The sequence below is a fragment of the Phytophthora infestans genome, genomic scaffold (genome assembly GCF_000142945.1).
Source record: "Phytophthora infestans T30-4 supercont1.66 genomic scaffold, whole genome shotgun sequence".
Taxonomy (NCBI): domain Eukaryota; phylum Oomycota; class Peronosporomycetes; order Peronosporales; family Peronosporaceae; genus Phytophthora; species Phytophthora infestans.
This window is the reverse complement of record NW_003303693.1, coordinates 64822-78214: the sequence shown is the minus strand read 5'-3', so window position 1 is coordinate 78214 and position 13393 is coordinate 64822. Positions and strand designations below refer to the sequence as shown.

The following is a 13393-nucleotide window of genomic DNA, read 5'->3' as shown; positions in this document are numbered from 1 at the left end:
GGTGGTGTGATGATTTTACTGTAGAGTATGACTTTGCATGGATGGTCGACCGGATCGACCTTGCCGACCATAACATCAACGATTGTTGACTCGTTGCGAGACTGAAAATGGCCGTCAACACTGCGGGCACGGCCTCCACGTACGATGTGGAGGTCCGCGCAATGTCTACGCCGGCTCAACGCATTGCTAAGTGCATGGAGAGAAGGGGTCGCTGGATACGTTTGCACTGGATCTGGGGTTTAGTGGTGGGAGATATGGTACGAAAAGAATCTGTTCGGCGGTTTTGAGGTCTAATTTGGTGCATATTTTTACTCCTTCGGAGATCTAGCATTTGGAAAATGGCGAAGGGGTGGGAAGTATGTGCAGCTACACGCCGGGCAAGCTGGATCTCGCGGCTTCGGCCAGTGGTGACCCCAGAACACCGTTTGGAGGTCGATCGAGAGTACTGGCTGCTGTTGTTGAAGCGCATGGGTTCAATGAGCTGGGTGTTTTTCGAGCTGCGAAAAAAAACCGTTGTTGCGCATATGTCAGCTTGTTCACGCGGGGCTCCGAATGCGAGAGATAAGTATACACTCGTCTGCGTTTACGCCGTCTTGAGGCACCAGAGGGTAGGTATTCGCTCTGCGCTATTTGGCTCTTTGTGGCTCTTGTGGCTGTCGTGACAGGAGTGGGGTATCATGTTGTGGATAATGCGGAACAGCAGATTTCTTGTCGACACGGGTTTGCAGGATGCTCACGCGGGGCTCCGAATGCGAGAGATAGGTATACACGTCGTCTGCGCTTACACCAACTTGAGGAACCAGAAGGTGGGTATTTGCTCTGCGCTAGGTGGCTCTTTATGGCTCTTGTGGCTGTCGGGACAGGAGTGGCGTCTAACGTTGTGGCTAATGCGGGACAGCAGGTTTCTTGTCGGTACGGGTTTGCAGGATCGGTAAACTGGAGGCGATTCAATGCGTTGAATGGCAAAGATGAAGCCGACGGATCGTTGCTATGGAGTACGACGGGGCACTCACATGGTATTCAAGTGTGGCGTGATGCTCCGATTACTGCTACACTGTCGATTGCGAGACAGCCGTGGGGCTCGAGGAGTTTTAAACGCGCTGTGCTTTGGGTCGGATTGAGTGGTTCTACCAAAGATCAAGTTGTATTTCTTCGTGTATTTGCCTTATTTGAGTTGACATTGTGGTACCTTTTTACTCAACAGAATGAAACGTGGTTTGTACAAGCTCTACGCTGATTCAGAGAACGTTTTCTTGCAGCTGAATAGCAATTCGAGTCGATTTTCCACGTCACGTTTTGCTTCTTCGAACTTGAAAGCCGAACAATAGCTCATGACTGCGATTTGTGGAGCGCTGATGGTGTGATGCAGTATTTGCTTCCTTACCATAGAGTGTGTGAAGTTTGGAAGTCTTAAAATCACTGCAACACTAAATTTAGTGCACTTGGTCACTTGGTAAACACAGGTCACTCGTCTACAAATTGCTTCTCAATCATACTTTGCAGTACATTGATCGTCTCATCCCAGTGACAACAAAAAAGCTCAACAAAAGTTTATAGTTTTTCAGCGTTTTGGTGCTAACACCTCTCATTGTTGTTGCATGAATCTGCGGGTGCCGGTGTTACTAGCACCTGGTCAGCATTGGATTGATTCATATTCATGTCGAGATTCAAGTGCACGTTAGTATCGGAGCAAATTTTCAGAGTATAATGCTGCCCATCGCAAGATCAGCATTGTACGGACTTGTAATGTAGCGCCACTCCACTACAAGCACAGGTGTGATGGCAATGAGATCTGCAACCTCCAGTTTCAAGACAAGAGACTCGAATCTATTGCATATGCTGAAGTTTACGTGCGTTCTTATCACTCTGAAGTCAAGCAGGTCAGAAGTGATCGCAGTGGCTACAGCGAGTGGGTGCGTTGCAGCTCAAAACCGAAGGTCGTTGTCGGTTTTGAGCTCCAACGCACAAGCACCTCTCCACTCGATCTCTTTACCACAAACCTTTGACTTCGACTGCGTCTTGTCTTCCTGCTCGAACGATTCACTTTCGGTTTTGATTTCCACCACACAAGCGACCTCGCCACCTCAAGCGCTGCACTCAAGATAACCATTAGCCTCCATCAGCACATTCCCACTCTATCGAGCAAGACTCTGTATTAACCGCTCTGGATCCTACTCGTCGCCAAGCTCTACCCTCGAGGCGCATACACTTTTCCATCTTTGCCGCGCAGCAGTCCGATCTCCTGCTTGAGCGCTTCAACTTCTCTGGCCTGCAGCTTCACCAGCCGCACGAGCTTGTTGCGCTCCTTCATCTCGCGCTCAACCAAGGCCTCGTCTTCGTCAAGACTGAGTACACCGCCACTGTCCCCACTGCTACTGCCACCACCCTGATGACGATTGAGTTCGCGTTCCAGTTCGGCCTGACGCTCCGTGAGTGCAGCGATCTGAGCTAACAAGGCCGTGTTCTGCTCGGTCGCCTGCAGAATAGCGTGTTGCAGCTGCGGGTGCGTCTGCTTGGCACGACGCAGAGCTCGCTCACCTTCGACCTCGCGTAACTTGACGCGAGTCTGCAGCTCGTCGACCGAAGACGCGTCACAAGCGCGATCCAGCACCTCCAGGTCCACTAGCTGTCCGAATTTCAGTCGCATGAGCTGCTCGCTGCGGTCCTGAGCTCTTGCAATGGCTTCTTGCTGTTGACGCTTCTCCTTAGCAAGCACGTTCTGCTGCTTGTGGAGGTCTCGGAACTGCTGACGCAGCTTCTTGTTCTCTGCTTGCAGCGACTCGATACGCTCGGACAACGCAGAGAAGGCGCGAGTGGTGAACACGAGGCAGTCAGCAGCTTGAGCAGGTAGCGTCCAGTTTTGCCGAGTCGGAGACGGAGCTTCAAGACAACATAGTTGCCGCGTACTGAGCGGCACTACGACGTCAAGCTGGTTGAAGCGCGACTGCTTTTCACTCTGGAAGTGCTGCGTATCCTGCTCCGTCGCAGCCAACTCCGTGTCAATCGCACGTTGCTTGGCTGTCTGACGCTCTCCGGCCTTCCGAAGCTCTTCGATCGCCTTGTTCAGCTCCCCCATGGCGTCGTCTACATCGGCACGCTTCTCACGCAGGGCCAGCACCTTCTCGTACAGAGTCAAGTCGCATCCCGACGGACATGTATCATCTTCTTCTTCGTCATCGTCGTCGTCATCTTCGTCATAGTCTTCGTCTTCGTCCTCTTCTTCTTCATCGTCGTCTTCTAGCTCCTCGCCGTCTCTCGCACTGTCAGGCTCTTTCCCTTCTTCCTTGCCACCTGAAGCGGGTTTCTTCTTAGCTCGCTTGATCTTGCGCTTAAACAGCTTCTGCAGCGCCGCAAAGCTCGGGTGAGGTGTCGCACTTGACCCCGTGCCGCCGTTCACAAGCGTCAGGAACTCTGCTTGCACAGCCTTCTCCTGTCGCGCCCATTCATCCAGATCGCGTTTCTTGATCGTCAGCAGGTCTTGGACATCGCGCAGGTCCGCCACAATCTGCGCCTTTTCCCCTTTACTCTTCTCGAGTTTACTGCTCAACAGGTTTTCCTTGCTCTCGAACGACTCAAGCAGCGACAACTCGCTAAGGAGAGTGAACAGCCGAAGTTCCGCTTGCTTGAAGCCGACCTCGAGAGCGAGTTTCTCATGACGGAGGTGAGCCACAGCAGCGTCAAACGACGCTATCTCGCGTTGCTGCTTGCGCTCGAGCAGTAGCGCTTCTTGGCGCATCAAGTATTCATGGACAACCACGTCATCCTCGTCCATGTTTTCTACATTTAGAGCACCCGCGTGTGCAGACGAAGCCGTCGCAGCAGCTGCCGTACCGTCGTCCATCTGCAGATGTAAATGGCCAATGGTGACGCCCTTTGCAGCCTCCTTTCCCGACGTTCCTTCCAGAGCTCGTGCGACGGCAGCGATGGATCGATCTGCTGATTGCAGACGCTTCTCAGCCCCACCGATGCGCGTCAATGCCAAGTCCGCTTCGCCAGTCTGAGTCTGCACGTGTGATATCACCTTCTGCTCTCGAAGGAAGAGCTCAATGTCGGCGTCGCTTACGCGCTCCCGCTGCTCCGGCCACTCGCGAAGGTCCACAACTAGATCTTTGGACGACACGCTGGATGGTGTTGCGCCGCTGGACGCTAATGCGGCTCGAAGCTCGACTAGTCGTTCCTGGTCGCGATGCAGCTCGTTGATCAGCTGCACCTTCAACTCGCGAAGCTCCAGCACTTTGGCGTTGAATCGCAAGCGTGCGGCATACAGACTCTCCTCCAAGAGCGCCATCTGCCTCAATTTCTTCGCTGCGTTGACACGCTGATGTTCTGGAACCACGTAGTCTGGAGCCGTTTTCAGCTTGTAATCGCCCATGTTGCGTTGAGCAAAGGCGATCGCGACCACGTCTCTGGGATCGTCGGCATCTTCGCCTGGTTTGTTGCTCTGCCAGCGTGCCAGTCTCTCCTTTCGCTCCGTGCGCAGTCGTTTGCGCGCCTCGAAGCCGTGAACGGACTTTGACCCACTAGTCTCCTGTACTGCTGTCGGACCGCTTGATGCTGCGCAATTCCCACCGACAGCAGGATCGTTATGACTCATGAGCTTACGTCGCTCGTCTTCTTTTAAGGGAAAGTCCTCGTCCAGCGCAGTGTCCTTCTCCATGATATCTAATACCGACGCTCGTCTAGGTGGACCAGTCTTCGCTCCAGTAGATGGCTGCTTCTTGGCAGCAGCGTCTGCAGTGTGGATCTCTGCGAGTCGTTTCTGTAAAGCTGCCGGCATCTTCATGATGCGGAAGGACTGGACACTTAATCCACTTTCAAACGCACGCAACGTCAGCAGCTCTACAGCGAGCGGACCAACGTACGTCTCTCGCATCTTAAGCAGTAGAAGCTCCTCTTTCTCCACTGCAAACGCAAGCTCCTTGCGCACTTCATCGCACGCCTCATCGCCCTGTCGAGTCAACAGATCTCCATAGTCCAGATCAATCTCCCACTCCTCCGAGTCGACGCGACTTTGAGGTGGTAACGCTGCGTCTTGTGCCTGTAGCTCTTGAAGTTCAGTTCGCATCTGGTTCAATACAGCACGTGTCGAGTCCTGTTTACTCAGCGTAGACCTCACTCGGGCATCGGCTTCACTCTTCAGCTTGGCGTCCTCAATTGTGTACGCTTCCTTTGAGTTTGCGATATCCTCCACACTTAAGTGTAACAAGGCCGTAGCGAAGACTCCAGTTTGTGCCTTGCCATCATCTCGGGAAGGAGGTGTTGCCTTGGGGAGACCTTCAATGCTCTGATCATCACTTGCAAGACGGGTAACGCCGAGGTATTCCTCCTTGTCCTTAGCTGCAGCAACACGAGACGATAACTTGCTCTCGATGTAAGCAGCATAGGCTTTAGCTCCATGAAAAGCAGGCAGAGCGCTCAAGTCGGTATTTGCTGTTCTTTCACTGTTACTAGGGTCACGTGACGAGTCCTGTTTACTCAGCGTAGACCTCGCTCGGGCATCGGCTTCACTCTTCAGCTTGGCGTCCTCAGTTGCATACGCTTTCTTCGAGTGAATAGGTGATGGTAGGATTGCGATCCAGCGTCAATAACAGCGTTGTTGCCCGACATGTGGCCACCTAGGAAATGAGATAAAGCTGTCGGATCTCGTATTTGAATTTGAAGTTTGTAAGGCTATCTGCCAAAAGATTATTTCCCCGCATATTTCTTAAAACTGCGACGTGGTACAAGCCTCGGTGGGAGAGAACCAGTCAAAAAGCCAAGAGCCATACCACCGACTCTCGTGGACTGTCAGTTCGCCTTACGACCGCTTAGAGTGCAAGCTGCTTGACACTGTCTAGGCTTCTACAGTACCACTAACGACGTCAAAGGCGCCGCCCTCCTCACTTCACGTCTGCGAATCGGCGCTACCGTTTGTAGACAGGTGAGGGAAAAAAGAACACATGTCCACCACTTTCGACCTGCTATGCCCAGTGACACACTGCCGATTCCACGTACAGTACGCTCTCAACTTGCTACTTACAGTCGATTTGGGTTCGCCGTGACTGAACAGGAGCTACCTACGGACCATCGTGAAACGGAGCACGAACTAACGGTGGAGAGACTCGACGCGAGTCCTGTCCGTAACGCGGCGACGTGAGGTGAGCACCTTCACGCCCTATGCGATGAAATACACACAAATGCGAGTGAAAAGCACACTAACGCCGTCTATCTGCACTGCCAAAGATAATACGGTGCCATGGCCTTGAAGGATACTTTTCCTGCCATGCAACAACGTCTCCACCGCTGGATTGGCGGCATTTTTCGCGGCCAGAGACGGAAATCAGGCAAAACTCTACGTTACTAGCTCGTGCCGAGTAGCGAAGTACCCCACCACATACCATTCACCACCCGAACCGGCCTACTGGGCGCGCTACGGCCACTTTGACGTCATTTTCTACAGTGCAACCGTGCCATGTTGCACAGGCCGAGGAGCGTTAATGCCTACAATGTCTACAACTGGCCCGCTGCATGACCATGAACGATGGCCTCGACCATTGAACCAGCGGATAGCGGCTCCGTCAAGCCGGCATCACCGTGGATAATCACCGCAGAGGGTGTTGCGAGGCCAGCTGGAACATAATAACCATTATTGTCCATAGTGAAGATGACCCGATTGTGGTATCCACATGCGCTCCATGGCATGTGAACGTGGTGATGGTGCGCTGGAGGTGTGCGTAGTTGAAAGGTGGTGTGATGCTTTTACTGTAGAGTATGACTTTGCATGGATGGTCGACCGGATCGACCATGTCGACCATAGCATCAACGATTGTTGACTCGTTGCGAGACTGAAAATGGCCGTTAACACTGCGGGCACGGCCTCCACGTACGATGTGGAGGTCCGCGCAATGTCTACGCCGGCTCAACGCATTGCTAAGTGCATGGAGAGAAGGGGTCGCTGGCTACGTTTGCACTGGATCTGGGGCTTAGTGGTGGGAGATATGGTACGAAAAGATCTGTTCGGCGGTTTTGAGGTCTAATTTGGTGCATATTTTTACTCCTTCGGAGATTTAGCATTTGGAAAATGGCGAAGGGGTGGGAAGTATGTGCAGCTACACGCCGGGCAAGCTGGATCCCGCGGCCCCGGCCAGTGGTGACCCCAGAGCACCGTTTGGGGGTCGATCGAGGGTACTGGCTGCTGTTGTTGAAGCGCATGGGTTCAATGAGCTGGGTGTTTTTCGAGCTGCGAAAAAACCCCGTTGATGCGCATATGTCAGCTTGTTCACGCGGGGCTTCGAATGCGAGAGATAAGTATACACTCGTCTGCGTTTACGCCGTCTTGAGGCACCAGAGGGTAGGTATTCGTTCTGCGCTATTTGGCTCTTTGTGGCTCTTGTGGCTGTCGTGACAGGAGTGGGGTATCATGTTGTGGATAATGCGGAACAGCAGATTTCTTGTCGACACGGGTTTGCAGGATGCTCACGCGGGGCTCCGAATGCGAGAGATAGGTATACACGTCGTCTGTGCTTACACCAACTTGAGGAACCAGAAGGTGGGTATTTGCTCTGCGCTAGGTGGCTCTTTGTGGCTCTTGTGGCTGTCGGGACAGGAGTGGCGTCTAACGTTGTGGCTAATGCGGGACAGCAGGTTTCTTGTCGGTACGGGTTTGCAGGATCGGTAAACTGGAGGCGATTCAATGCGTTGAATGGCAAAGATGAAGCCGACGGATCGTTGCTATGGAGTACGACGGGGCACTCACATGGTATTCAAGTGTGGCGTGATGCTCCGATTACTGCTACACTGTCGATTGCGAGACAGCCGTGGGGCTCGAGGAGTTTTAAACGCGCTGTGCTTTGGGTCGGATTGAGTGGTTCTACCAAAGATCAAGTTGTATTTCTTCGTGTATTTGCCTTATTTGAGTTGACATTGTGGTACCTTTTTACTCAACAGAATGAAACGTGGTTTGTACAAGCTCTACGCTGATTCAGAGAACGTTTTCTTGCAGCTGAATAGCAATTCGAGTCGATTTTCCACGTCACGTTTTGCTTCTTCGAACTTGAAAGCCGAACAATAGCTCATGACTGCGATTTGTGGAGCGCTGATGGTGTGATGCAGTATTTGCTTCCTTACCATAGAGTGTGTGAAGTTTGGAAGTCTTAAAATCACTGCAACACTGAATTTAGTGCACTTGGTCACTTGGTAAACACAGAGCACCCCTCTACAAATTGCTTTTCAATCATACTTTGCAGTACATTGATCGTCTCATCCCAGTGACAACAAAAAAAGTTCAGCAAAAGTTTATAGTTTTTCAGCGTTTTGGTGCTAACACCTCTCATGTTGTTGCATGAATCTGCGGGTGCCGGTGTTACTAGCACCTGGTCAGCATTGGATTCATTCATATTCATGTCGAGATTAAAGTGCACGTTAGTATCGGAGCAAATTTTCAGAGTATAATGCTGCCCATCGCAAGATCAGCATTGTACGGTACTTGTAATGTAGCGCCACTCCACTACAAACACAGGTGTGATGGCAATGAGATCTGCAACCTCCAGTTTCAAGACAAGAGACTCGAATCTATTGTATATGCTGAAGTTTACGTGCGCTCTTATCACTCTGAAGTCTAGCAGGTCAGAAGTGATCGCAGTGGCTACAGCGAGTGGAGAGGTGCATGTGCGTTGCAGCTCAAAACCGAAGGTCATTGTCGGTTTTGAGCTCCAACGCACAAGCACCTCTCCACTCGATCTCTTTACCACAAACCTTTGACTTCGACTGCGTCTTGTCTTCCTGCTCGAACGATTCACTTTCGGTTTTGATTCCCACCGCACAAGCGACCTCGCCAACTCAAGCGCTGCACTCAGGATAACCATTAGCCTCCATCAGCACACTCCCACTCTATCGAGCAAGACTCTGTATTAACCGCTCTGGATCCTACTCGTCGCCAAGCTCTACCCTCGAGGCGCATACACTTTTCCATCTTTGCCGCGCAGCAGTCCAATCTCCTGCTTGAGCGCTTCAACTTCTCTGGCCTGCAGCTTCACCAGCCGCACGAGCTTGTTGCGCTCCTTCATCTCGCGCTCAGCCAAGGCCTCGTCGTCGTCAAGACTGAGTACACCGCCACTGTCCCCACTGCTACTGCCACCACCCTGATGGCGATTGAGTTCACTTTCCAGTTCGGCCTGACGCTCCGTGAGTGCAGCGATCTGAGCTAACAAGGCCGTGTTCTGCTCGGTCGCCTGCAGAATAGCGTGTTGCAGCTGCGGGTGCGTCTGCTTGGCACGACGCAGAGCTCGCTCACCTTCGACCTCGCGTAGCTTGACGCGAGTCTGCAGCTCGTCGACCGAAGACGCGTCACAAGCGCGATCCAGCACCTCCAGGTCCACTAGCTGTCCGAATTTCAGTCGCATGAGCTGCTCGCTGCGATCCTGAGCTCTTGCAATGGCTTCTTGCTGCTGACGCTTCTCCTTAGCAAGCACGTTCTGCTGTTTGTGAAGGTCTCGGAACTGTTGACGCAGCTTCTTGTTCTCTGCTTGCAGCGACTCGATACGCTCAGACAACGCAGAGAAGGCGCGAGTGGTGAACACGAGGCAGCCATCAGCTTGAGCAGGTAGCGTCCAGTTTTGCCGAGTCGGAGACGGAGCTTCAAGACAACATAGTTGCCGCGTACTGAGCGGCACTACGACGTCAAGCTGGTTGAAGCGCGACTGCTTTTCACTCTGGAAGTGCTGCGTATCCTGCTCCGTCGCAGCCAACTCCGTGTCAATCGCACGTTGCTTGGCTGTCTGACGCTCTCCGGCCTTCCGAAGCTCTTCGATCGCCTTGTTCAGCTCCCCCATGGCGTCGTCTACATCGGCACGCTTCTCACGCAGGGCCAGCACCTTCTCGTACAGAGTCAAGTCGCATCCCGACGGACATGTATCATCTTCTTCTTCGTCATCGTCGTCGTCATCTTCGTCATAGTCTTCGTCTTCGTCCTCTTCTTCTTCATCGTCGTCTTCTAGCTCCTCGCCGTCTCTCGCACTTTCAGGCTCTTTCCCTTCTTCCTTGCCACCTGAAGCGGGTTTCTTCTTAGCTCGCTTGATCTTGCGCTTAAACAGCTTCTGCAGCGCCGCAAAGCTCGGGTGAGGTGTCGCACTTGACCCCGTGCCGCCGTTCACAAGCGTCAGGAAATCTGCTTGCACAGCCTTCTCCTGTCGCGCCCATTCATCCAGATCGCGTTTCTTGATCGTCAGCAGGTCTTGGACATCGCGCAGGTCCGCCACAATCTGCGCCTTTTCCCCTTTACTCTTCTCGAGTTTACTGCTCAACAGGTTTTCCTTGCTCTCGAACGACTCAAGCAGCGACAACTCGCTAAGGAGAGTGAACAGCCGAAGTTCCGCTTGCTTGAAGCCGACCTCGAGAGCGAGTTTCTCGCGACGGAGGTGAGCCACAGCAGCGTCAAACGACGCTATCTCGCGTTGCTGCTTGCGCTCGAGCAGTAGCGCTTCTTGGCGCATCAAGTATTCATGGACAACCACGTCATCCTCGTCCATGTTTTCTACATTTAAAGCGCCCGCGTGTGCAGACGAAGCCGTCGCAGCAGCTGCCGTACCGTCGTCCATCTGCAGATGTAAATGGCCAATGGTGACGCCCTTTGCAGCCTCCTTTCCCGACGTTCCTTCCAGAGCTCGTGCGACGGCAGCGATGGATCGATCTGCTGATTGCGGACGCTTCTCAGCCCCACCGATGCGCGTCAATGCCAAGTCCGCTTCGCCAGTCTGAGTCTGCACGTGTGATATCACCTTCTGCTCTCGAAGGAAGAGCTCAATGTCGGCGTCGCTTACGCGCTCCCGCTGCTCCGGCCACTCGCGAAGGTCCACAACTAGATCTTTGGACGACACGCTGGATGGTGTTGCGCCGCTGGACGCTAATGCGGCTCGAAGCTCGACTAGTCGTTCCTGGTCGCGATGCAGCTCGTTGATCAGCTGCACCTTCAACTCGCGAAGCTCCAGCACTTTGGCGTTGAATCGCAAGCGTGCGGCATACAGACTCTCCTCCAAGAGCGCCATCTGCCTCAATTTCTTCGCTGCGTTGACACGCTGATGTTCTGGAACCACGTAGTCTGGAGCCGTTTTCAGCTTGTAATCGCCCATGTTGCGTTGAGCAAAGGCGATCGCGACCACGTCTCTGGGATCGTCGGCATCTTCGCCTGGTTTGTTGCTCTGCCAGCGTGCCAGTCTCTCCTTTCGCTCCGTGCGCAGTCGTTTGCGCGCCTCGAAGCCGTGAACGGACTTTGACCCACTAGTCTCCTGTACTGCTGTCGGACCGCTTGATGCTGCGCAATTCCCACCGACAGCAGGATCGTTATGACTCATGAGCTTACGTCGCTCGTCTTCTTTTAAGGGAAAGTCCTCGTCCAGCGCAGTGTCCTTCTCCATGATATCTAATACCGACGCTCGTCTAGGTGGACCAGTCTTCGCTCCAGTAGATGGCTGCTTCTTGGCAGCAGCGTCGGCAGTGTGGATCTCTGCGAGTCGTTTCTGTAAAGTTGCCGGCATCTTCATGGTGCGGAAGGACTGGACACTTAATCCACTTTCAAACGCACGCAACGTCAGCAGCTTTACAGCGAGCGGACCCACGTACGTCTCTCGCATCTTAAGCAGTAGAAGCTCCTCTTTCTCCACTGCAAACGCAAGCTCCTTGCGCGCTTCATCGCACGCCTCATCGCCCTGTCGAGTCAACAGATCTCCATAGTCCAGATCAATCTCCCACTCCCCCGAGTCGACGCGACTTTGAGGTGGTAACGCCGCGTCTTGTGCCTGTAGCTCTTGAAGTTCAGTTCGCATCTGGTTCAATACAGCACGTGTCGAGTCCTGTTTACTCAGCGTAGACCTCACTCGGGCATCGGCTTCACTCTTCAGCTTGGCGTCCTCAATTGTGTACGCTTCCTTTGAGTTTGCGATATCCTCCACACTTAAGTGTAACAAGGCCGTAGCGAAGACTCCAGTTTGTGCCTTGCCATCATCTCGGGAAGGAGGTGTTGCCTTGGGGAGACCTTCAATACTCTTGTCATCACTCGCAAGACGGATAGCGCCGAGGTATTCCTCCTTGTCTTTAGCTGCAGCAACACGAGACGATAACTTGCTCTCGATGTAAGCAGCATAGGCTTTAGCTCCATGAAAAGCAGGCAGAGCGCTCAAGTCGGTATTTGCTGTTCTTTCACTGTTACTAGGGTCACGTGACGAGTCCTGTTTACTCAGCGTAGACCTCGCTCGGGCATCGGCTTCACTCTTCAGCTTGGCGTCCTCAGTTGCATACGCTTTCTTCGAGTGAATAGGTGATGGTAGGATTGCGATCCAGCGTCAATAACAGCGTTGTTGCCCGACATGTGGCCACCTAGGAAATAAGATAAAGCTGTCGGATCTCGTATTTGAATTTGAAGTTTGTAAGGCTATCTGCCAAAAGATTATTTCCCCGCATATTTCTTAAAACTGCGACGTGGTACAAGCCTCGGTGGGAGAGAGCCAGTCAAAAAGCCAAGAGCCATACCACCGACTCTCGTGGACTGTCAGTTCGCCTTACGACCGCTTAGAGTGCAAGCTGCTTGACACTGTCTAGGCTTCTACAGTACCACTAACGACGTCAAAGGCGCCGCCCTCCTCACTTCACGTCTGCGAATCGGCGCTACCGTTTGTAGACAGGTGAGGGAAAAAAGAACACATGTCCACCACTTTCGACCTGCTATGCCCAGTGACACACTGCCGATTCCACGTACAGTACGCTCTCAACTTGCTACTTACAGTCGATTTGGGTTCGCCGTGACTGAACAGGAGCTACCTACGGACCATCGTGAAACGGAGCACGAACTAACGGTGGAGAGACTCGACGCGAGTCCTGTCCGTAACGCGGCGACGTGAGGTGAGCACCTTCACGCCCTATGCGATGAAATACACACAAATGCGAGTAAAAAGCACACTAACGCCGTCTATCTGCACTGCCAAAGATAATACGGTGCCATGGCCTTGAAGGATACTTTTCCTGCCATGCAACAACGTCTCCACCGCTGGATTGGCGGCATTTTTCGCAGCCAGAGACGGAAATCAGGCAAAACTCTACGTTACTAGCTCGTGCCGAGTAGCGAAGTACCCCACCACATACCATTCACCACCCGAACCGGCCTACTGGGCGCGCTACGGCCACTTTGACGTCATTTTCTACAGTGCAACCGTGCCATGTTGCACAGGCCGAGGAGCGTTAAGGCCTACAATGTCTACAACTGGCCCGCTGCATGACCATGAACGATGGCCTCGACCATCGAACCAGCGGATAGCGGCTCCGTCAAGCCGGCATCACCGTGGATAATCACCGCAGAGGGTGTTGCGAGGCCAGCTGGAACATAATCGCCATTATTGTCCATAGTGAAGATGACCCGATTGTGGTA

General features: G+C 53.1%; 2 protein-coding genes across 2 annotated transcripts; both read right to left on the bottom strand.

Moving 5' to 3' along the window:
• Window positions 1-2188: 2188 nt before the first annotated feature.
• Window positions 2189-5607, bottom strand: PITG_18201 (avirulence-associated protein 3.4, putative; the record flags this gene model as incomplete). The annotated part of the gene is made up of 2 exons (XM_002997792.1): window positions 2189-5337; window positions 5538-5607. 2 exons carry the CDS (start codon window positions 5605-5607, stop codon window positions 2189-2191), a joined length of 3219 nt encoding a protein of 1072 aa, XP_002997838.1.
• Window positions 5608-8921: 3314 nt separating this feature from the next.
• On the bottom strand, window positions 8922-12340 carry PITG_18200 (avirulence-associated protein 3.4, putative; the record flags this gene model as incomplete). The annotated part of the gene is made up of 2 exons (XM_002997791.1): window positions 8922-12070; window positions 12271-12340. 2 exons carry the CDS (start codon window positions 12338-12340, stop codon window positions 8922-8924), a joined length of 3219 nt encoding a protein of 1072 aa, XP_002997837.1.
• Window positions 12341-13393: the final 1053 nt, after the last annotated feature.